This window comes from Micropterus salmoides, unplaced genomic scaffold (assembly GCF_014851395.1).
Source record: "Micropterus salmoides isolate LMB-PRFRI ecotype aquatic unplaced genomic scaffold, ASM1485139v1 Ms_hic_scaffold_15, whole genome shotgun sequence".
NCBI classification, from domain to species: Eukaryota; Metazoa; Chordata; class Actinopteri; order Centrarchiformes; family Centrarchidae; genus Micropterus; species Micropterus salmoides.
Window position 1 is genome coordinate 830137 of NW_024040596.1, and position 25197 is coordinate 855333.

The 25197-nt window shown below is 44.3% G+C and overlaps 1 protein-coding gene across 1 annotated transcript in view; it reads left to right on the forward strand.

The window, feature by feature from the left end:
* The window catches only part of LOC119903609 (titin-like), a gene marked incomplete at its 3' end in the record, with an annotated part of 160496 nt that overhangs the window by 102454 nt on the left and 32845 nt on the right, over positions 1–25197 (forward strand). The window contains 43 exon segments of the mRNA XM_038719851.1: positions 604–903; positions 1211–1316; positions 1533–1729; positions 1891–2199; positions 2298–2576; positions 2799–3098; positions 3499–3801; positions 3910–4109; positions 4201–4384; positions 4579–4881; positions 5267–5566; positions 6229–6347; positions 6504–6681; positions 6897–7181; positions 7695–7988; positions 8111–8410; positions 8533–8714; positions 9534–9663; positions 9823–10013; positions 11552–11981; positions 12406–12711; positions 13069–13250; positions 13585–13714; positions 13960–14111; positions 14247–14394; positions 14928–15093; positions 15326–15477; positions 15682–15978; positions 16766–17065; positions 18290–18604; positions 18691–18839; positions 18923–19073; positions 19183–19464; positions 19563–19865; positions 20036–20338; positions 20560–20841; positions 21195–21382; positions 21524–21635; positions 21972–22274; positions 22795–23103; positions 23597–23878; positions 24066–24365; positions 24877–25170. Of these exon segments, the coding sequence (XP_038575779.1) occupies positions 604–903; positions 1211–1316; positions 1533–1729; positions 1891–2199; positions 2298–2576; positions 2799–3098; positions 3499–3801; positions 3910–4109; positions 4201–4384; positions 4579–4881; positions 5267–5566; positions 6229–6347; positions 6504–6681; positions 6897–7181; positions 7695–7988; positions 8111–8410; positions 8533–8714; positions 9534–9663; positions 9823–10013; positions 11552–11981; positions 12406–12711; positions 13069–13250; positions 13585–13714; positions 13960–14111; positions 14247–14394; positions 14928–15093; positions 15326–15477; positions 15682–15978; positions 16766–17065; positions 18290–18604; positions 18691–18839; positions 18923–19073; positions 19183–19464; positions 19563–19865; positions 20036–20338; positions 20560–20841; positions 21195–21382; positions 21524–21635; positions 21972–22274; positions 22795–23103; positions 23597–23878; positions 24066–24365; positions 24877–25170 (10296 nt within the window).

Genomic DNA, 25197 nt, shown 5'->3' on the forward strand with positions numbered 1-25197 from the left:
TATTATCTTTTGCCTAATCATATATACAAAAAGGCAAAATCAACCAAAAATAACCACAACGTTAACCAAAATAATAAATAACAATAAACCCTCCCCATACTCTGAACCCAGTGGAGCTAAGTAGCATCACATTACATTTTTGTACTGGACAATATGAAAGTTGTGGTTTACAGAGTTGTTGGATTAAATCCAACCTCAACATGCATTTCTTGTGGGTATTTTTTTCTTACATACCTTCCTTTACCTGGCATTTATTTCTTCTGTGCTTTAGAAATCCCTTTTCTGTTTACCTCTACTGTTTTCTGGCCTCTACTTTTCAATCATTCTTCTGTTTCCTCTACAAAATCTTGACCAATACTCACACATACCTTTATAATCAAAACCGAAGAAGCGGAAGGAAAATGTACCATTTTTGCAGACCTAAGACAACATAAGTTTAGATATTTATATAACAATGGTGCTATAGGTCCCCAATAACATTTGGGTTGTTATCCCTGTCCACCATCAGGCCTACAAAACCTCTTCAACACAGGAGTGAGGCGGAAAAGGTCCACCATTGGACAAACACTGCCTGTCTTTCATTCAACCTTTTTCTGTTTTCAGATCCTCCATCCGCTCCTCAGTGGCTAGAAGTGACCAACATCACTAAGATCAGCACCGACCTGAAGTGGCAGGCTCCCAGCAGTGACGGAGGCTCGCCCATCACCAACTACGTGGTGGAGAAGAGGGATGTGAGGCGGAAGGCCTGGCAGGCTGTTGACACCACCATCAAGGAGCTCAAGTACACAGTGACCCCTCTTAATGAAGGATCGCTGTACGTGTTCCGCGTCGCAGCCGAGAACGCCGTGGGAATGAGTGAATTCTGTGAGCTGGAGGACGCCGTGCTCGCCAAAGACACTTTCAGTAAGTTCTCAACAGCGATCAGCATCATTCATCTGTCTTTTAAAATATAGTCAGTGTTAGTTTTTCCCTTTTAATTCACACCTACATTTAGGTCTATGACAAGATATCTCTAAAACTAATGACTTTTCCTCTAGCATCTCTATGTGGAACATTTTTTCTTATTATGATATAGCCAACCTATCATGCGCAGCCTCTGGGGGATGCTAGCAGGACTTTTAATGCTATTTTAGACCCTGGACAGGCCTGCAAAAAAAATAAGCTTCAAACTGTCTGGGATGGACAGTAATGTTTGTCATGTTCTCTGCAGCAACTCCTGGACCTCCTTACGCCCTGACGGTGGTGGAGGTCTCCAAGAGACACGTGGAGCTGAAATGGGAAGCTCCCAAAAGTAACGGTGGAAGACCCATAACCAAGTAAGAATACAAACTGCTGTAAAACTAAAACTGCAGAGATTACTGAGGCAATTATTATAGATATTCTGCTAGCTACTTACCATCCAGACTTTAGTTACTTTTAATTAACGGAGAAGAAGGGGACAATTCTATATACTTATAAAAGTCTGTTTGCCTTTACACCGCCAAAGACATTAGAAGAACCATTCAACAAGACCGTTATCTTTTGCTTCCCAGGTATGTGATTGAGAAGAAAGAGAAGCTAGGAACTCGCTGGCTGAAGTGCTGCAAGACTCCAGACAGACAGACTCAGTTCAAGGTGACTGACGTGGACGAAGGGTCTGAGGTGCAGTTCCAGGTCAGAGCCGAGAACGAGGCTGGAGTCGGAGATCCGAGCGAACCCACTGAGGTCCTCACCATTGAGGATCCAACCAGTAAGAGGCCATTAAATAATCTTTGCAAATGCAGAAATATAGATTTGTACTTTGGCGTTCTGCAGATTATTCTGATTCTGATTTAATGATCTTTAATGAATCTACACAGTCAGAAAGAAAATATTTTGGATGTAAACTCAGACCTCCTCCTCTCTCTCCAGGCCCTCCATCTCCTCCTCTGGAAGTGACCATCCCGGACGCCAGCAGGGAGCACATTAACGTCACCTGGAAGCCTCCGGCCAAAGATGGCGGCTGCCCGATCACTGGCTATCATGTTGAGGTGGCTGAGGCCCGTCCAGAGTTAAAGTGGCTCAGGGTCAACAGCAGACCCATCAAGGAGCTCACGTTCAGGATAGACGACGGAATCAAACCAGAGAAGAAGTACGTCATCAGGGTCCGAGCCATCAACTCAATTGGCGTTAGCGATCCCTCTGAGATCTCTGACAAGGTCTCCACCAAAGACCCCGACTGTAAGCATCGACAGAACATGAATTTAAAAATGTAAAAGACATGCAATGAAAACACTGACAGTTAACCCTGAATAACAATCCTGTCCTTTGGACCCAAGGCGCTCCAACCATGGATTTGGAGGCACAGGACGTGGTGGTGATCGAGGGCGAGAAGCTGCACCTGAACATTCCCTACAGGGCCATCCCAACACCCAAGATGGTTTGGCAGAAGGACACGGTAGAGTGTAAGGGCGACGACCGGCTCTCCATGACCGTGGAGATGAACAGCGCCCACCTGGAGCTGCTCAAGTGCACGCGTGCTGACGCCGGCGCCTATGCTATCACCCTGGAGAACAGTCTGGGAACCGCCACCGGGACCGTCAATGTCAAAGTCATTGGTATGATGTCATATTACTTTGCTACATAAGTTACTGAACTCGCACAGTCCAGTAAACCAGTCCAGGGTTTCTCACAAACACTTTTAGATACATTCGTGTGCTGGGTGACTTTATGACCTCAGTATTTCTTTAAATATTTAATACTATTTGTGGATGTATTTCGCCATTAACAGACAAGCTACATCCTCTGACACATTTTTACTTCCTTCCTGAACCCTGCAGGACTCCCCGGTCAGTGTAAAGACATCACCTCCAGTGATGCCACCAAGAACTCCTGCAAGATCAGCTGGGAAGCCCCAGAGGATGATGGTGGCACCCCAATTGTCAGCTACACCCTGGAGCGCCGCGAGGCCTCTAAGAAGACCTACATGCCCGTCATGTCAGGAGAGAACGTCCTGACCAGCACCGTCAAAGACCTCTACGTCAACTGCGAGTACTACTTCAGAGTCAAGGCCATCAACAAGGTCGGAGCCGGAGAGTATCTGGAGCTACGCAACCCAGTCATCATTGAGGAAGTCAAACGTAAGTCCTGTTTTCAGCTCAATAATATCAGAGGATTAATCTGTTTTGTTAGCGTGATGAGGTTAGCATATAGCTCAAGTAAATCTTCACAGATCTGCTAGATTCTGGTCGTGTTCTGAAGTCTTTGGTATATACTTTGAAGACCATGAGTGGGTAAACTTTGAAATTATCCATGACTTTAGTTACTTACTGTCCAATCAGTACAAATCGTTGAATGTGTTTCAGTTGAGTCAGGTGAGTGAGCCTGCTAGGTGTTTTCAAATCAAGCGATGGAGTCCGCAGAAGCTACATGACTGTGCCTCCTAAGATGGTACAAATACTCTAGGATTGTGTTAACCCCGGTGGTCTTGGTTATGGAGACAGCTCAGACATTTACCGTCTGTTAACATCGACTCCACAGAAAAACCCGACCCGCCTATCCAGGTGGAGACTCAAGACCCAACATCCAAGTCCATCACAGTGACCTGGAAGGCTCCAGACTACGACGGTGGCTGCCCCATCCAGGGCTACATTGTGGAAAAGATTGAAAAGGAAGGCGACCGCTATGAGAGGGTCACCCCGAGCCTGGTCCCTGGTTTCTCCTACGTGGTGACTGGCCTGACGGAGGACATGGAGTACCAGTTCAGAGTCCGAGCTGAGAATGCCGCCGGAGTCAGCGAGCCGTCCCGCAGCACACAGCTCGTCAAGGCTGCAGATCCCGTCGGTACGAAAAACTACAAACTCTTTCAAATCGCTCAACCCAAGGAAGTATATTAAACATTAAACCTTAAATAAAAACTGCTGGATCTCTTAACCCTTCTTCCATTTTCAGAAAAACCGAAGGTCACCCTACACGCTCGCGTGCAGTCCGGTCTGTGTATCAAGAAGGGCGAGGAGATCCGAATTGACGCCTACATATCTGGCTCCCCGTACCCCAAGGTCACCTGGCTGAGGAACAACGAGGACGTCACCATTGAGCCGGCCAAGAAGGTGGTTCCACTGATCAAGAAGAAGACCAAGACCAAGGCCAAGGTTTGTGTCCTCAGAGAGACCTAAGAGTCCTGAACGTTTTACGTGTTTCTACACATTTTTCACGGAATTCATGAATTTTTGTTCCCTTCAGGTTCCTGAACCAGAGGTGGAGTTTGTGACTCCTCTGCGTGAGCGTCTGGGTCTGGATAAGACCAAACGGGGTCAGTCTGCCATGATGATTCGTGATGCCATCAGAACAGACCATGGCACTTTCACCATCCAGGTGGAGAACACTCACGGTGTCGCCACCGCCTCCTGCGATGTCAACGTCCTCGGTAAGAAGATTTTAAGACAATTAGTTTTATTGAATTAGGGTTGAAGATTGTCCAGTAACTTTCAGTAACTTTTTAATTCAAGTAAATTGAAATGACTTGGTTTGGAGCCATTTTACAAACCTCAGAATTCTCAGGTACAAAATATAAACTTTAATCCTCCTGAGATTAAACGTTGACGCAACTCTCTGCTACAGACAAACCTGGTCCTCCAATCAACTTCACCTTCGACGAGATCAGGAACACCTCGGTCGTCTGTAACTGGGAGCCTCCCGAGGATGATGGTGGCAGCGAGATTCTGAACTACATCCTGGAGAAGAAGGACAACAAGAACGAGGAGATCGGTTGGATCACCATCACCTCTACCCTGAAGGGCACCAGCTGCCCCGTCTCCAAACTCATCGAAGGGAAGGAGTACATCTTCAGAGTCACGGCCGAGAACAAGTTCGGCTGTGGGCTGCCATGTATCTCTGAACCACTGGTTGCCAAGAACCAGTTTGGTAAGTAAAAAACTCAAAATAAACTATAAATATACAACATACATTATAATCCCATGTAATAAAAAAATATCTCAATAAACAATACCTAAATATTTCTTTATAGTTTTTATTAATGGAATGATTTTTAATAGAAAGAAATTATACTTGAAAAAATTTGTATATTTCCAATAATTTATGTTTCTAAATGTTTCATGTAAACAAATAAATTATGTTTAAACAGTTTGTACATTTTGTTAACTGAACCCGCAGCATGTGCACTTTAAAAACCATTTGTAGGATTTGGCCCCACCTGGTGGTCATATGAAGAATTGAACCCATACATTTCCCCCTTCCCTCAAATATAAAAAGAGCGTTGAGTCACTCGCCCTTTCTCCTCCTACTTCAGATCCTCCCGACGCTCCCAACACACCCAGAGTCCACGAGGTGACGGCGAGCACCGCCCACATCTCCTGGCACGAGCCGAAGGATAATGGCAGCCCGATCCTGGGCTACTGGATCGAGAGAAAGGAGGTGAACAGCAAACACTGGACCCGAGTCAACCGTGCCCTCCTCAACTCCTTGGAGGTGAAGGTCTCTGGCCTGATGGAGGGACTCACCTACATCTTCAGAGTGTGTGCTGAAAACCTAGCCGGGCCCGGGCCCTTCAGCGAGCCCAGTGACCGCATCGTCGCTATGGACGCCATCCGTAAGTTTCTCAGCCCAATCGGAGGATGACATGAAACAGCAGAGCTTTTCAGAAAGAAGGCAGCACGCATCAAATAGCCAAATCAAAACCCAGACTTTTTCACGGATGGCTCTTTTTGAATTAATTATATCACCGATCACTGCGAAGTCCGATCAGTGCTTTACCCAAGTTAAATGAAATCCAGCTCAGTGGCTATTTTAATGGCACACGGGTGAACAAAAAGAGCAAAAGCATTGCCCCTGACTGAAAAAGAAAGAACATAATCTTTGACCTGGAGTTTTAGTGCCACCTTGATCAATGAGATTATCCAAAATGCTGGAATGCACGTAAAAAATCTGTTGCGATGTAAACAAAATTTAAAGGACCAAACCAAAAAGTATTTAATGTTAAATGCATGTATTACACTTTCCTGCTAAGCATTTTTTCAAAGCAAACAAGTTTGTTATTTTAGTTTGATTGCTGTCCTTCCAGGCAGGTATTGGGTTTACTTGTTTTCAGTACACCAAAGATGCATTCGTTCTAAAGGCAAAGTAATTTTCCAAGAAGCCAACTGATCACAAAAACAAGACGCTGCTTTCATCATGTAAAGATACAAACATTGTCCTGTTGAGTTAATTCTTTCCTCAGAAAGATTAATAAGTATCTGTCAAACCCCCACCCAGTGCCTCCTGGTCCCCCCATCCCATGGATTGTGGACACTGGGAAGGACTCTGTCATTGTGGCGTGGAAGCCCCCCCTGTACAATGGTGGAGGAGACATCCTGGGATACCACGTAGAGAAGGTACAAAAGATTAATAGAGTTGCAGCAGTAGCGTACTCTTGGACTTATGTGCACCTATAGGTCTTCTCTTTGGCATTTAAGAATAATCAACATCTTTGGCGCCTTGACCTGGACCCCTTGATGTTAAACTCTCAAACTGTGGTTTTCTGATCAAAGGTTTTGGCCGGAGAAAAGGAATGGACTCGCAGCACAGAATTCAGGTGTAAAGAGCTGACGTACACTGTGACAGGTCTGACAGAGGGAGCAGATTATTACATCCGAGTCATCGCCGTCAATGACGCTGGTCCTGGAGCTCCCGGTGTGACCGAACCTGCCACCGTCAAAGAGCCTCAAGGTATGGATAGCTTTCTCATTGGACAGGGTGGGAGGTATGGCCAACAAGATGATTCACCTCAGTCTGTTTTATTTGGGATTGTTTTTTGGTAGCACCTGCTGGAAGTGTTATGACGACATGAAACATGTTCTGCCTACACTGATTATGAGATCTAAGTACTTAATTTGATACATTTCAATCCAAGACTGACTGGTCTTGTTGTCCGTGTCCTTCAGAATCTCCTGCTGTGGACTTTGATGCTTCCGTGAAGAACGGCGTCATCATCAAGGCCGGTGAGTTGCTGAAGCTTCCAGCCGTGGTGACCGGCCGACCCCAGCCCGAAGTCAAATGGGCCAAGGATGAAGCCGAAATTGACAAGGAGCGGATGATCGTGGAGACCGAGGGCAGGAACAGCAGTCTGATTATCAAGAAGACTGTGAGGGCGGATCACGGGAAGTACCAGATCACCGGCACCAACAGCAGTGGAACCAAGACCGCTGAGACCAGAGTGGACGTTATGGGTCAGTGTTAAATGAATACACTACAGCATCAAGGTTTCACAGCACAAATCTAGTTAATCTCATACGTACAACCTCTCAAGTAAAAGAAAATACCAGGATGTTTGTTTTAGAAATGTAAGAACCAACTGAAGTGGAACTGGCTAGTCTTCATACTTTCTGTGTGGTTATTGATTTGAACTGCGGAAGAAAACAAGCTTGTTGTGATCAGACGACTCCAACTGCCATTCAGCTGGAATTACAGATTTTAATTTAACCCACCTGGTAAACGAGGGTATTAATAAGTCAGTGTTTTTTGTACTTATTAATTGATCAAACTATTAGAAACTGCATGTTGATGCGTACCTATTCAAATAGGCCAGGTTGTGTTGGAAAATATTATATAAAGTACTTTCTGTTACCTTGCAGTACTGAATTTTTACAAACTTTATTATAGTAAGAGATCCGAGGTGCAAGGAATAGCAAAAAAAGGCCAGGACCCCATGGCTGACGTTTTTACTGGCCTGTGTTTCTTAGACGTCCCCGGACCAGTGGTTGACCTGAAGACGGTGATGGTGACCAAGAAGAACATCACTCTCACCTGGTCTGACCCCCTGGATAATGGCGGCAGCGACATCATGGGCTACGAGGTGCTGAGAAAAGACGCCAATATGAAACTCTTCCGCCAGCCCATTGAGACCGCATCCTGCAAGTGCGACATCCAGGGACTGCTGGCCGGCGAGCAGTACGACTTCAGGGTCATCGCCAGGAACAAGTACGGTGACGGAGCTCCAGCCGACCTGGGACCCATCCTGGCCGAGGATCCCAAAGGTAAACCCACCAAGATATGACTGGCTCTTGACTTCAGATGACATTTTTCTGACAAAATAAAGGTCTAGTGGCCTGTTGAAACAATTGTCCAATGTTGATGGACCTCGTCCACAATGTTCCAGGTACTCCATCTGCTCCAGAGAAGCTGCACTACACCAACAGAAGCAAGAACACCATCACCCTGGCTTGGCAGCCGCCTCGCACAGATGGCGGCAGTCCCATCATCGGCTACTATGTGGAGAAGATGAGGTCCGACAGCACCGAGTTCGATGTGGCAAACCGCAAGATCTTCACTGAGTGTTGTGGGACCATCGAGAACCTGTCAGAGGACCAGGAGTACCAGTTCCGCGTCAAAGCCGTAAACGAGGTTGGGGACGGAGAGCCCTCCAAGCCCATCAAAGCCAAGATCCAGGACGATGAAAGTATGTGACTCCCTTTTAAAATCTTAATAGAAATGTTTTTGATGGATCAGGCTGACCTGTTTGGGCGAGACTCAAGCAACAGCCGAAGAGCAAAAACTTTACAAATGTTTGTTTGTCCACAGTTGCTCCAGTTATTACCTTCCTGAAGTTCTTCAAGAACAACTCCATCATTGTAAAGAAAGGCTCGGCCATCGACATCCCAGCAGAGGTGAAGGGACTTCCCCTGCCGACGATCCAGTGGATGAAGGACGAGGTGGTGATCGAGAAGCCTGAAGATGAGAAGATGACGATGGAGACTGAGGAGGTGAGAATTGATTCTCATGTTTATGGACTTTTCGCTGCACTTCTGAAGGTGCAACAATTTAGTTCATCTCAAAAACTACATGCCAGATTTCCATGAAAGATGCAGCAAATTGATAATTGAAATGGGACCTCTGTGATCAGCGGACTAGATAAAAATAAATCAGCTTAAATATTTTGCATCATGTTCAACTTGGCTGAAGTGTGACCTGGGAATTTGCACTATTGAAAAATGGCAAACACTTTGCGGCTGCGTGACCCCGTGGCTTTTCTTCTAGCACCACACTCAGGACAAACTTGGCTAAGAATAGCTGAATCATCAGTGGAGATTTATTTATTCTTTTCAGTCTCAGCACATTGACACTGCCTTGGGTATGAATTGCACTACACTATATGGACAAATGTACTGGGACACCTATACATTACCTTTATGATCTCTTATTCTGAATCCGTTGTCATTATTATGGATTTAGTCCTGCCTTTGCAGTTATAACCGTTTCCACTCTTTCACTAATTTTTGCCCGTTCATCCTGAAGAGCATTTGTGAGGTCAAGTTCTTCCACACCAAACTGGGGAAAGTATTTATTTAAGGAACTGGCTTTGTGCAGGGTGGCATTGTCATATTGACACAGGAAAAAGTCGCACACAAATTGTTGGAAGAAATGTTGTCTAAAGTTGTCTGCCTTAAGATTCCCTAAACAAAGCATGAAAAAACAGTCCCTCAGAAAAGTGGGTCACGGTACTTACAGTGTGTGTGTGTTTTTTTTTATATATATATATATATATTATATAATTTAATTTGCCTCTTGCCTTCTCATCGCAGGTGGACAGATTGAATCTGAGGACTAAGATCGCCATCCCAGAAACCATCAGGCAGGATAAGGGCAACTACAAGCTGGTGGCTGAAAACTGCTATGGCAAAGCTCAGCATGTCATCAGAGTCGAGATCCTCGGTAAGACCAAAATCTTAATTAATAGATAAGTAAGTTTCCGTATCAGGTTTAGCTTCTATCGTTTTACTCTTTGATGTGATACATTTCTGTGAGATTAAAATGACATATGAAAAGCAATTATCTCTACAGCGTTACATTAACCCAACTATGTGTTTTCAGACCGTCCTCTTCCTCCAAGGAACGTTGTGGTCTCGGATATCAAGGCAGACTCATGCTACCTGACCTGGGACGCCCCCGAGGACAACGGAGGCAGTGAGATCACCAATTACATAGTGGAACGCAGAGACGCCAGCAAGAAGAAGTCCGACTTCGATGTTCTGACTATCAACCTCATCGACAGGAGATACGGGGTGAGTCGTGGCTGCAGAGCGTGAAAAGAAGAAGAGATATTCCTCCAGACTTCAAGTACAGGATTAACTCATTCAAAACCTAAAAGCTAATACTGCTTTTAGGTTTTTTATTACTGAAATATTTCTGGAAAAGAGAGGGACACAGATAGGGGAGGTGCTTTGTGTATTCACCCCGAATTGTTTGGTTCGGTATGGGACTTCCTCAGTTCGATACGCCCTTTTACCCTACTATTGCTCATGCAGAATAGAAATTCTAGAGAAGGTTTTGGTAGCAGAGCAGTTTCTGTATGTCTGCTGCAGCATTCTAGTCAGCTTTGCCCGGTTAGCCCGTTAAGTCAAACTCATGTTGTTATTATAGGTCATAGTTATCCAAGGAGGGTTAAAATCAAGGCAACTGGATTTGGTTGAAGGTACTTGAAGATGTTTTTGCCTCTCATCCACAAGGCTTCTTTAGTTCTTCAAGTTCAATGGCCCTTGATTTTAACCCACCTTGGACAAATAAGAGGCCAGGGCTGGAGGATCCTCCTGTGACATTCATCCACAGTATGGGAGAATTACAGTTTCCTGGTTAGTGACAGCAAAAATTATCAACATTTGGTGTCAAACTGTATGCGGACATTGTTCAGCTGCAGTCGGGTATGTCTGTGGAAATGCTTCAAACGTATAATTTACAATGGCAACACTCAAATGTGTTGACAAGAAAACTGGAAGGCGAGTCCTTCTCCCCACAGCAGGTTCCGACTGTGCCGTAGGAGTGTTTATCTCTGCAGATTTGAGACCATACTCGGTTGTAGAGAATATAAGATTAACGCATATGGTCATCAGTGCTCAAGCAACGCTACAACGTGCCTTCAGTCCGTTGTGCTGCCCTGTATAAAGTCTTACCAGGGAGCATTACTGACATTTTAATTATGACAGTATGCCAGTATTTGAGGGCTTTAACTGTTACAGTAAGAATTATGACCAATGAGTCTGTGTTGAGAATTTTCATTTTTCATTCAGATGTTAAGGATGTAGACTGATCTTTGATTGATTCCTTTAAAACCAACTGAGTAAAGGAAACATTTGGTAACATGCCTATAAATTCAACAATTTCCCAATAATTTCCTTTGAGGTTTTGTGTAAAGATGTATGTAATGTGGCACTAATTATATGGAACAATGGTTGGTTCCTATTAATTAATAAATTTCAAATTATTTCAGTCAATTCACTGCAGGTCACCTGAACATACAAATTTGTACAGACCAGCATACGATTCAAAATATATGAAAAACAAAGATTTCAGTTAGAAATTAGTAATATTTCCAATATTTACTTAGTCCCTCGGTTTTTAAACTCATCACAGCTAAATAATACTGTCTCTATATTCCATGTCATTTGAATAAAGAAATAATGGACCCATACAACAGAGCATTAGCAAAAATGTCTCAGTCAAATAGTTAAATTTTTATAATAATTTGTTTTTATTGTATATATGATTCAGTCTTTTAACGCCTTAACAAAAAAAGACATATGAATCTTCCTGTCTGCTCCTTTAGGTCTACAAACTGAACTTGAACGGTCTCTACCAGTTCAGGATCAAAGCTGAGAACAAGTACGGCCTGAGCGATGGCTGTGATTCAGAGAAAGTCCAGCTCAGGGATCCGTTTGGCCTCCCCGGACCGCCGCGTAACCCCAAAATCATTGCAGCTACAGCGACCACCATGACCCTGACCTGGGATCCTCCTCTGGACAACGGTGGCTCCACCATCCAGGGATACTGGCTGGAGAAAAGGGAGCGCGGTGCTGTGTACTGGGGTCGCGTCAACCGAGCTCCAGTCACCAAACCGGCAGTGAAGGGCCTGCAGTACACCGTGCTCAGGCTCATTGAAGGAACCGAGTACCAGTTCAGGATCGCAGCCTGCAACGCTGCAGGAGTCGGACCACCTAGCGAGTCCTCAGAGTGCCGCTTCGCTGTGGATCCATGCAGTGAGTATTTACCATCTAACTGCCTAAAGACTGTTTTTATCTCCTCAGACCAGCTTCGTCGGTCTTTGAAAGTTTGCATTTTACACTTTTGTTAATCAAAAACTTACAAAAGCATACACTGTCATATATGTACTCACTTTGTTTATGATGTTCTGGTCCTCAGATCTTTATGAGGTCAAATGTATTCATGACTTTTATCAAATGATCAACAGTATGCAGGATTTTGTGACAGAACTCTCCGAATGGTTCGTGTTGCTAAACGTCCAGGCTAGCTTAGACAATTAAGTAACGTTCCCCAAATGTCCTAGGGATGTTATAAGAACATTTTTAAAAGCTGGCAGTCGAACAGAGCGCACACAGCCTGAAAGTGAAAGCTAGTTACTGTATATTATAAAGACTGACCTTTCACCTGCTCCTCTCTCAGACCCTCCCAGCCCACCTGGAGCCCCTGAGGTTAAAGATAAGACCAAGAGCAGCATCACGCTCACCTGGAGCCCACCAGACAAAGACGGCGGCAGCCCCATCAAGGGTTACATCATCGAGGTCCACGAGGAGGGCTCTCCTGATTGGAGGAGGGTGAACCCCGCCGACAAGCTCCACCCATCCACTGAAATCACTGTCCCCGACTTGAAGGAGGGCAAGAAGTGCAAGTTCAGGATCTACGCTGTAAACGGTGCCGGAAACTCTGAGCCTGCCAGGACGGCTGACATCCTGGTTCAGGACATCCTGAGTAAGGGTTTTTGATGATTCTTATAGCTCGTTCAGATCAGATCTTTCTGGTGGTACAGACTGTTGATGGTTTTAAATGAAAGGTTGATGAGGGTTTCCTGCAAGTTTGAATGTTATTTACGCTGTACATAAATAATTTATTATGCCAATGAACTTTGCAATGTCCACTTCTACGCTGATGATACCATCTTGTGTGCCATCAGCTCTACCACGAACACGAACAATGGAAATTTGTTTGTTTGATCTTAATCTCAATGAAGCTTAACAAAGATTGTTTACCTGAATATAAAAAAATATATCAGAGCACGCTGGTTTATAAAATGCTGGGGGGTTTTTTTTGTGTGTGTTTGTTTTCCAGTCGAGCCGATGGTGACTCTGGATGTGAGCGCTCACGATCTGCTGAACTGCAGAGCGGGAACGTCCATCAGGATTCCCGCCACCATCACTGGGCGACCCATTCCCAAAGTCACCTGGACCTTCGACGGAACCGCAGAGACCGAGAAGAAGAACGAACTCCACACGCTGCCCATTGACTCAGAGGTCAGACTGACTGTTTATTAATGCAACTGTATATTTATTTGTTTCACATAGCACAAAATTCCAATTTCCAAATGTTTGCTTTGTTAATACAATAACTGGAATATATGCATATAGGAGATTAATTCAACTTAATAGTGTTATGATCGTCTTAGTCAAAATCAGTTTCAGTCACTTTTTTGTAGTCTGAATTGTGCCTTAATAGAATCATTGCCAAATGTTGAGCTTTTCTGTGGCTAGGGAGAAAGGGTGAATAACAATTTTAAGTTAACTACTAAGCATAAAAATTGAAATATGAAATTGCGACTTCTGACATCATGCTACTGTTTCCTCTCAGATCCACTCCACTGACACAACCTCGGTGGTCGTGATTCCGGAGAGTAAACTGAACCACAGCGGTCGATACATCATTAATGCCGAGAGCCCTGCCGGACACAAGGTGGTCAAAGTCAGAGTCAACGTGCTCGGTATGTAAAGATTCAAGGATTCGAAGGTTTTATTCATCACATGTTCATTTAATATGAACAGTGAAATGCAGGGTGGCATAACCTTAGGATGAGCTGAGAAGACTAGCATGGAATGAAGAATAATTTTTGAAAAATTTGAAAAAGGATTAAAATTCAAAGATAAACAATTTAAACATCTGGCAGATTATTACTTGAAATCCACTGAGTCTTCTTGTCTTTTAATTTTTTCTTTTATGGATCCACAGACCTTCCTGGACCTCCAAGAGACCTGAAGGTCAGCGATGTGACGAGGGGAACCTGCCGACTCACCTGGAAACCTCCAGAGTGCGACGGAGGCGAGAGAGTGAAGAGCTACTTCATTGAGAGGAGGACTGTTGATGGCAAAGCCTGGACCAAGGTACAACCCCACACCTGCAGCTGTCAGCTAATTACCCTGTATAAGCAGGATAAGACACTCCAACAGTGCAGTTATTTAAAAAGAATACACTGTTGTCGCTCACATGTTAAGTCGGACACTGATCTTATTTTTCAGGTGAACCCAGCTTGTGCTGCTCAGTCTCTGGTGGTTCCAGACCTGATCAATGGTCAAGAGTACATGTTCCGCATCCGGGCTGAGAACCGCTTTGGGTTTGGGCCGTTCATCCAGACCATTGAGAGGACCAAAGCCAGAGATCCAATCCGTACGTATACTTTATTTTATCATCTCTTCAGTTAGTTTCTGCTGGGTTCTGCTGGAGGAGTCACATTTGTTAACTTAACAAAATGGAAACGAATAAAGAGTTTGGACCATTCCTGTTTTCTATTTTAATTAATTATGTTTAATTATGTGTACATGAAATTGTCATACATCCAAACATTTATCAAAAATTCAAGAGGCTTTAAAATCTGACTAACCAAACGACATTACACCTCTGCAGAAAGTTGATCAAATTAGATGTAAGTGTTCATGGATTGACTCAAACTTGTTTTAAACCACACATTGATCATGTTCAAGAGTCTGAAACTTTATTATTTAATTTTCTTCTTGATAACAAGATGATACATCTCAAGGAATTTATTCTAATTTAAAGAATGATAAAACTATCTCTTCCAGCACCAGCAGTAAATCTCCAGATCTCCCATCTCATATTACGTAGCTTATTTATTAAAAAGCATTACCTTGCTTCTTCTGAACAATTACCCATATGCAATCTTTTATCTGTTCTGTCTGCAGATCCTCCTGATCCTCCAACGAGATTAAAGATCCAGAGCGTGAAGAAGAGCACGGTGACTTTGACCTGGAAGGCTCCAAAGAACGATGGCGGTTCACCCGTCACCCACTACAGCGTCGATCTGCTCTGCTGGGACGCCAGCGGCACCCAGAAGGAGTCCTGGAGAAGGTAAGCCTTCGCACGAGAGGTCCACATGTGGCTCCAACTAACTAAGACCCAACCTGGGAGGCCAGATCTAAATTATTGTCAGCCTGATCAGGCCAGATGCTGTTCTGTTGGTGAACTTTCTCTGTTTTGGTCCGTGGCATTTTTTAATCGGATCTAAGGCCCTCATCCTTCACTTCTAAAACATTTCCATATTACCTGCAGCTGAACTGTCCGTCTTTGCTATGACCTTCAGGTGTAACAGGAGGGACGTGGACACGACCAGCTTCAAGGTGGAGGACCTGACGGAGGGAGACGAGTACGAGTTCCGAGTGATGGCGCACAATGAAGTCGGAGCCAGCCGACCTTCATCTACGGCTGGACCCATCGTCATCCAGGACCAGACCTGTAAGATCAGGAGTTAATAACAAACTTAAAAAATATCCAGACACTTGCTGCTGTAGCAATATTTTACAAAAGTATTGCCCATCTTGATGTTTTAGCTGTAGGTTTTGAATAAAAAAACCACAATATTTGCTGTATTTTAAGTTCAGTTCAACCCGGAAACAAATGTAAAAAAATGGCTCATAATCTCCTAATTTTGTGCCACAGGTGCTCCATCCATCGAGCTGAAGGAGTTCATGGAGTTCGAGCAGGGCTCCGACATCAGCATCGTGGCCAAGATCCGAGGCTGTCCGTTCCCCACGCTCACCTGGTTCAAGGCTCCGCCCCACAAGCCTGACGACAAGGTGGAAGTCCAATACGACGAGCACATCAACAAGATCGTGTCAGACGACAGCTGCACTCTGCTCATCCAGCAGGGCAAACGTCCCGACACCGGCCTGTACACCCTGGTGGCCTCCAACAGCCTGGGCAAGGCCTCCAAAGAGATGAGGCTCAACGTGCTCGGTACAAACATTTCAGCCATTTTTATCCATATTTCCAACTTCTTTAGCTGAGGCAGTAAGGCACCACATCCTGACATATCTCATCTCACGATCATTGTGTCTGTAGCGTCTTTACATTCAATGGAAAGCATTTGTCATGGAAAACAACCCTAAACACAAACACTTAAACCTAACGTTTTATTTCCTCAGAGTATACATTTTTTATGATGTTGCGTCATACCTCAGCGAGCCTCTGCTGCACAACACTGTGGAAAACCCTGAAGCTTTCCAGTAGAGCAGTTAGCAGTTCAGGGCTTGCTCAGGAGCACCTTTAGAGGCAGTCCATGCTGTACTCAAACCAGCAACCCTCTGGTCGCCAGGTCCCTACAGACTGAGCTAATGCCGCCCCATTCAATCAGGAAAAGACTGATGTTATGAAGTTGAAATGAAAACTTTTAATTAAAATTATTAATTCAATTCTGAATTTGTGTTCAGACTAAAAAATACATCAGTGTTGGGTAATTAAAGTAAAATAATTTCAGATATTGCTGTATCCCTATTTTTCTGTTCCTATTATCTAGTCTTCATTTTCTATCTGACAATACATCTGTTACACAGCATATTTTTGTTTGTGCTAATTTTTATTTATTTAATCTTTATTATTCTATTTTATTCTATACCTGCCCGTTGTTTAGCCTCACTGACATTAAAAATCTAAAAAATAATTAAAAACCGTAGATCACAGTGAGAGACAGGTGTGATTCACCTGGATCATTTCTGTCATCTAAACTTTGTTTGTTTTGTTTCAGGCCGGCCCGGTCCTCCCTCTGCCCCCATTAAGTTTGAGGCAATCGGATCTGAGAGGATCACGCTGTCCTGGCTCCCTCCAAAGGACGACGGTGGCTCCAAAGTCACAAACTATGTCATCTGGAGGCGTGTGGCCAACAGGAAATCGTGGGTGCCCGTCACCAGCGAGCCCAAAGACCGGATCTGGACGGTCGAGAACCTGATGGCGGGACACGAGTATGTGTTCCGCGTCATGGCCCAGAACAAGTATGGAGTCGGAGAACCACTGGACAGTGAACCCGAGGTCGCACGAAACCTCTTCAGTGAGTCAGAAGTTTAAGAAGGATTCTCATTTTCAAACTTGAATAACAAATATCATATTTTTTCATCAGTTACTTATTTGTGCAAAAGAAATGATAGTCCAAAAGTGCCACTGTGGCAGCCATGATGTGTTTACTGTTTACAAAATAAGTACAGGTACAGAGTGTGAATAAAGTGAAAAGATAATGATAAATACATAATAATAAAAATAAATGCAATATACATATTAGGCCTATATCAAGGTATATAAAAAACAAATACCATGATATTGCAGTTAATATTTATAATAACAACATAATAGTAGTAATTAGGGCTAGTAGAATATTTGAAAAGTAATTGAAACCGAAATTCAGACCCTCTAACCGACATAATTTTACCATTCGGTTATTTTGTTTTTTAATCCTGTTCTTCACTGTGTGTGTTTATGTACTTTCCCCTTTAAACATGTATAGTCTCGGCCCCTTCCAGACACAGTCTGAAGCCCAGAGTAGATGTTAACTAGCGCTAACGGCCTTCACTCTTCAGCAGCTGGGGAAACAACAGACATACTATCTCACACACTGTGACCTGACCTTGCCGTGCTCTCACAGTGAAAAGCTTGATATTAATGATCATGTGAAATTTTAGTACTGGTGGTCAGAATTCAGCAGGAGATACGCTGAATACAGTGGGAATATGTTATGTCAAAATAAACTTATCAAAGAACATTTAGCTGATTTTTGACATCTGAGAAAAATCCTACCTTCAATAGTTGAGCATATTCACAGTCAGTGAACTCTATGGGAAAAAAATAGTAAAATGTTAAATTTATCAAGAGTTTGATTTACGGTGATATCGCCCAGCCCTGTAAGTAATACTACTAAGATCTACTAAGATCTCGACGAAAAAAACTATTTTGCACATCAATCTGCAACATTGGTCACAATGGATATGTAGACCAGTATTCACACTGGGGCTGACTGCTCTAGCAGTAAACTGCAGTTCACCCGAGAGGTCTACATGTGTCCACTTGGTTCCTACAAACTGGGAACCAACTCAGGCCAGATACAGTTAGAAGAACTGGTTTGTGCACTCTCTCTGTTTGGGTCTCTTTGGGCCGATGGTATTTGGGGTCGGATCTAATTATCTTTTAGGCTATTGTGGATTGAGTTTGGGTTGGTTGGATCAACCAACAAAAACTCAATTGACAAATACTTGAATCCTCTAACCTTCTATCCTTTCTGCAGCCATCCCCGGTCAGTGTGAGAAGCCGACAGTCACCAATGTCACCATGGACTCCATGACCATTAACTGGGAGGAGCCCGAGGACGACGGTGGCACTCCGATCACCGGTTACTGGCTGGAGCGAAAAGAGACGACAGGCAAACGCTGGACCCGTGTCACCCGCGACCCCATCCGTCCCATGGGCCTGGGTGAGTCGTTCGTGGTGAGCGGACTCATTGAGGGCTCCCAGTACCTCTTCAGAGTATCTGCCATCAACGCCGCAGGACCCGGACCCGCCAGCCCCACCACAGACCCCATGTTTGCCAGAGACCCCATCTGTAAGAGTCACACTCTATAATCACACAAGTTTGTGTTTTAAATACATAAAGCAAGATGTTAACCACCTGTCTGTCTCCTCCTGTAGCCCCGCCCTCCCCTCCAACACCGAAGGTTTCCGATTGGACAAAGTCCACAGTGGACCTGGAGTGGATTCCTCCTCTGAAGGATGGAGGCTCTAAGATCATGGGCTACTGGGTGGAGTACAAGGAGGAGGGCACCGAGGCCTGGGTCAAGGTGAGAGGAAATCAGCACTCATCCACGGATAGGACTTGGTCTTAGAGATAGAAACTTAGGAACTCCACCTTTGTGTTTTACAGGCCAAGGAGACTGAAATCCGCGGGACCCGGTTAGTGATCAGCGGTCTGAAGACTGGCGGCAAATACAAGTTCAGAGTGATCGCCTTCAATGCTGCCGGTAACGGCGAACCAGGAGAAGTCCCAGAGGTGCTCGAGGTCAACGACAGAATCAGTGAGTCGATCTAAAAGTCTAAAAGGAAAACGAACCATCGTTCTTTCAACAAGCACATATTTATGCAGTTTGGACCAAGCAGACTCTAACTGTGAGTTTCTCCATCCAGTTGCTCCTGAGGTCGATCTAGATGCCTCAGTGAAGGAGAGGATGGTGGTCCATGCCGGCGGTGTGATCCGTATCATCGCCTATGTGTCTGGCCAGCCATCTCCGGAGGTCACCTGGAGCAGAGATGGAGCTGCACTGCCTCCTGAGGCTAAAATAGAAACGACTGCCATCAGTTCGTCTCTGGTCATCAAACCCTGCACCAGAAGGCACCTCGGTATCTACACTCTAACCGCCAAGAACGCTGGTGGCGAGAAAACTAAGAACATCACAGTGGAAGTTCTGGGTAAAATACTTTTCATTTTCGTGTCAAATAAGACAACATCTTAAGACTCTTCAGTATTTAAATGTTTTTAATTAAAACCAGACTGTGTTCTCCCTCAGACGTCCCCGGGCCCGTCGGAATCCCCTTGACCACTGAAAACCTGAGCAACGACTCCTGCAAGCTCAACTGGTTCTTCCCTGAGAACGACGGAGGCTCTCCCATTAGTAACTACGTCATTGAGAAACGCGAGGCTGACCGTAAGGCCTGGACCTCGTTGTCCTTCACTGCTAGTAGACAGAACGCCGTGGCTCAAGGCCTCACCACTGGAAAGTCCTACTTCTTCAGAGTGGCCGCCGAGAACGCCATAGGCATTGGACCCTTCGTGGAGACTGCAGCCGAGATCATCATCAAGGAACCAATCAGTGAGTTTAGTTACACAAACATGGTGGCCACTGGTCTCTTAACGTCTGAAAGTTGACATATTACTACTGTAAAGATAGGAGGATGAGGAGGCCAGATGTAAACACTAATGACTAAATGAGTTCCCATCTTCAGATATAAAGAATCATCTGCGTGTTTGTGCTCCCTTTAGGTGTGCCTGACCGCCCCGAGGAGCTCGAGGTCACCAAGGTCACCAAGGATTTGGTCAGCGTCACCTGGAAGGCACCCAAGTTTGACGGCGGTTCAGAGATCACCATGTACATCCTGGAGGTGCGAATGATTGGCAAAGACAAGTTCACCAGAGTGACGAAGGAGAAACTGATGGAGAGGAAGTACACCTACGATGGCCTGAGGGAGGGCGACACCTACCAGTTCAGGGTCATCGCAGTCAACGAGGTTGGACCCAGCAAGCCATCATTCTGCACGAAACCAATCACCTGCAAGGACGAACTGGGTGAGGACTGATTAGAAATAGCTGTTTTGATGTGTTTAACAGTTTTTAGATTGATTAGCAGCAACTGGGTTCTGATTTAGATGAGGAATAAAGGGGACCTAGCATAGACCCTTGTTGGACACCACAAGCACCATATCAGGCCTGACTCCGCAAGTATAGATTTCTCAGAATCCCCAGTGTATCACTTCTTTTGACTTTGTCTTCTTCTTCTGTTCTAACAGAGCCACCGACCATTGAGCTGGACTTCCGTGATAAGATCATCATTCGTGTGGGCGAAAGCTGCCTGCTGCAGGGACGCTACACTGGCAAACCTTCTCCATCCATCGTGTGGTACCGAGATGACGAAGAGCTGAAGGCCGACAAGCATGTCATGTTCAAGAACACATTGACCACCATGTCGCTCGGCCTGATGAAGGCACAGCGCGAGCACAGCGGCAGATACGTGGTGGTGGTGGAGAACAGCACCGGATCCAGGAAGGGAGTCTGCAACATCACAGTTGTCGGTATGTAGGTGGCACTCATGGAGAAAATTGGGGTATAGGCTGGTATCATCTGCAGAAAGTAATAGAAATAAAGACGAATATGCAACAACAAAATCACTAAAGAGAAGGGCTCCAAGAGTAGACCCCTGTGGGACACCACAAGTAATACCTGTCATATAAATATATAGCTTTTCAATTCAACTCTTTAAACTTTCTGTGACTTTCTTTTGAATTTTAAAAGCACAGTGCTGCTCATCTAAGAAAAGACCCCAGTGGGACACCACGAGTAATTGTTCCATCATTTAGAAATTGGTTGATCACAACAACATTCCATATTTACAGACTCACAAACTGTCATTGTTTCTTTCGTGCAGACCGTCCGACTCCTCCTGTTGGCCCAGTGGTGTTTGAGGAGGTGCACAGGGAGTACATGGTCATCTCCTGGAAACCTCCACTGGACAGCGGCGGCGTCGATGTGTCCAACTATATCATTGAGAAGAGAGACACCAACAGAGACATCTGGAACACAGTGACGTCCGCCTCCACCAAGACCACATGCAAGGTGGGTCCAAATGGTTTTTCGACCGAAATCCAGGCAGTTTTAAAGATTTAAAGACGCCAAAATGGTTACCTGACCCAAAAAGACCTGTTTTCCACAGTCGAGAGAGGTTCAAAATGTTTACATGTTGTTTTTTTCTCTCAGATCCCCAAACTAACTGAGGGCAGGGAATACATCATGAGGGTCTCTGCTGAGAACATGTACGGCATCAGTGACCCTCTGGAGTCGGAGGAGATGAGAGCCAAAGATCTCTTCAGTACGTTCTGTTGCACACTGTGGACACTCATTTTCAGTTCTCCTCCTAAATCAAAATGAAGCCCCAATCATTCACTCATTTCTGTTTTATCCTCCATGGACACTATTTAAAGCAGTAAGAAAATGTTTGAGAATTGTTACACAGTACCTTATATATTGGGTCCCATTTTGAAGTATATTTTTTACCATATTTGAATTTGTTATTGTAAAATTGTGGCGATACAGTACAGATGATTTTGATCGTGCAGAAACTGGTCAAAAGTTATAATGCAGCAGAAATACTATATCCTAAAAAGAGCCCTGTTGACCCAGTTTTTCTTCTGCGGCCCCCCTTCAGGAGTCCCTGAGGCCCCAGAAATGCCTACGGTAAGAGAGGTGTATGGCACCAATGTTCTGGTGCTGTGGAATCGGCCTCGTGATGGCGGGAAGCCCATCACCAACTACATCCTGGAAAAGAAGGAACCCACAGCCAAGAGGTGGTCCAGAGCCACCAGAGAGCCGCTGTACCCGGCCACTCAGTACCGAGTCCAGGACCTGGTTGAGGGCTGCGAGTACGAGTTCAGGGTGATGGCAGAGAATGAGCTGGGAACTGGAGACCCCAGCGTCCCCTCCAAACCCATCCTCGCCAAAGATCCCATCGGTCAGTGTGACTAATGGAAAATATATATCTTAATACATAAGACTGCTTATGACTTTATACTATATTTAGATTTATTTAAATTAATATTATATTTATTATGTTCAAATTAGCTTTTATGTATTTGCATAACCACTGTTTTCAACCTGCATAACAACGTTATGAATTACACCTTTTATTATGTGATGACTACATTCAGTGGACCCTGAGTCTGACAATAAACTGAACTAAATAACAATATTAGCATAGCTCATTAGATTTGGTTTTAATAAGTTTTTTAAGTTCAAGTGTGTTTCTCATTATTTACAAATGCAGCACATACAAAATATAATTCAGAAATTTATATATTCAAACACTTACTTATTTAAACTCATTTACATATTCAATCTTACTCCAACACTGTCACCATACACACATTATGGAAATATAATACTTACTACTATAAACTATAACAGGTTGCTACCTTAAAAAAAACGTTTTGCCCATAAAGTTTACAGTCCTCTTTGATATTTTGTCCTCACAGTGCTTCCCAGCCCTCCAGTGACCCCCGAGGCCTACGATAAGACCAAGGATTCCGTAAGCCTGAAGTGGAAGTTGCCCCGACACGACGGAAAAGGCCGGATCTTCGGGTACCTTGTCGAGTACAAGAAGGTTGGTGCCGTGGAGTGGAATCAAGCCAACGAGACCCCGGAGCAGTGCCCCAACCTCCACTACGTGGTGACGGGCTTGACCGATGGACTGGAGTACACCTTCAGGATCTTCACAGTCAACGCTGCTGGCAAATCTGACCCTGCCTACGTCAAAGAGAACATCAAAGTCCACGACAGAATGGGTGAGGGGTTCATTCACAGTCTAAAAGATTTTTCAGCACTAATTATTTATGTTTATCATAATTTGATTGTAGGAAGAAAATCCCAAACTATTTAAAATATTTATTTTTTATTGATTGGATGGGAATGCACACAGTCTAGCTACTGTAAGTACTTTAGTTTAAGGCTTCAAAAATGTTTTCCAGAAACAAACTGAAAACACTAACTTCTGTTTGTGCTAAATTTGAAAGGCATGATGGTATAATTCCATTTTAGAACAGAGAGTGGTGTCTGGAAAGACTAGCTGTCTAGCAGTCTGTTTGCTAACAAATCTGTTTATGTTCAGTGTTATTGGAAATTAACTGACTGCAGAGTTTACACAGTATCTATTATAACAGATGGTATAGGGCTAATATAGTTTTAATGTGTTTACTTATTTATTAACAAAACGTGTGTTGACCAGTGTATGCACTTTCTATATATACTAAATAAACATTTTCCCATTTTCCTCCACAGAGGAGCCAGAGTTGCTACTCGACGCCAACATGGCACGTGACCACCTGGCCATGCTGGGCACTGACATCTCCCTGAGTGCCGTCATTAAGGGTGTACCGACGCCCACTGTCAGCTGGAAGAAGAACGACGGCGACATTCCTTCTCACATCACTGTTGCAGTCACCGCCACTGGCAGCAAAGTCTTCATCCCTAAGTGTGTCCGTGCAGACTCCGGTAACTACACTATCACTGCGGAGAATGCTGCTGGAAAGAAATCAGCAACAGTTGCTGTGCTTGTGCTGAGTAAGTGAAACGCCCACACACACAGTTAAGGCATTTGGTTAGTCTTGAACAAAAAAAACAATTTGTAAAAATTCATTTCTTTCCTGTTTAAAATAATATACAGGGAGTTTGGTCTTTGTCTTGCCATGAAAAAACTACATTTGAGTTTAGTATATTTGTGAAATTTACCCAATTTTGTTCCCACCAGACAAGCCTTCTCCTCCCAGAGACCTTGTGGTCTCTGAGGTGACCAGCGAGTCTGCCTACCTGACTTGGAAAGCTCCTGAGGACAATGGCGGCGCTGTCATCTCCCACTACGTTGTGGAAAAGAAGGATGTGGCCGCCGAGCAGTGGGTGCCCGTGTCTGCATCCAATAAGAAGCTGAGTCTGATGGCCATGTACCTAATGGAAGGAATCCAGTACCTGTTCAGGGTTGCTGCTGAGAACCAGTTTGGCAGAAGCGCCTATGTGGTGACTAAGACACCCATCAAGGCTATCGATCCTCTCTGTGAGTATAAATCAATTGTTATGTTGTGTAATTTTACTGATCACAGTAAAATTATACTGACTGACTGATTTCACTGATCACAGTTTAGCCTAACTTTTGTAATCTCTACCATGGCATTCCATAGCTCGCTAATTACATTAACACAGTATGTGTGCTATAATGTATATATGTTGTAAGTATATGTATCTGTGTTCTGGAAGCACACCTAGTACACTGTATGGAAACAAATTTCCCCTAAAAGATAATAAAATCTAAATTGTGAAGCATCCAAATCCTTACAAAACTCACATTGACTATCCACAGAGCAAGACAAGAGTGCTTTGTTTTTTTATGTTGTCATGAAACAAACTTCTTATAACAAAATAGCAAACAAAACATTCTATCAGCAAAATTTTAGGAGCAGTAAATTATGAATGCCAGCAATCAACAGTTTCAGAATAGTTCTATGCCATCTAAATGTTCAGCAAGTCTACATAAATCAGAAATTTTTTCTTTCCTGGACATTTTTCAGATCCTCCTGGCCCTCCCAAAAACCTGCACCACACTGATGCAGACAAGACAGAGGTGTGGTTGGCATGGGAGTGGCCTGACCGCACTGGCGGAAGTGAAATCACCGGCTTCATTGTGGAGCACCAGGAAGAGGGCCAGACCGACTGGGTCACCTTCAAGACCGTCAGCAACAACCACACCCACGTCACCAGTCTGGAGGAGGGCAAGACTTACCGCTTCAGGGTCAAGTCTCAGAACGCCATTGGTGTAAGTCGTCCTGACACCAGCGTCCCCGTCACCTGCCAGGAGAAGACATGTAAGAAACTGGATTCTTATAGAGTTG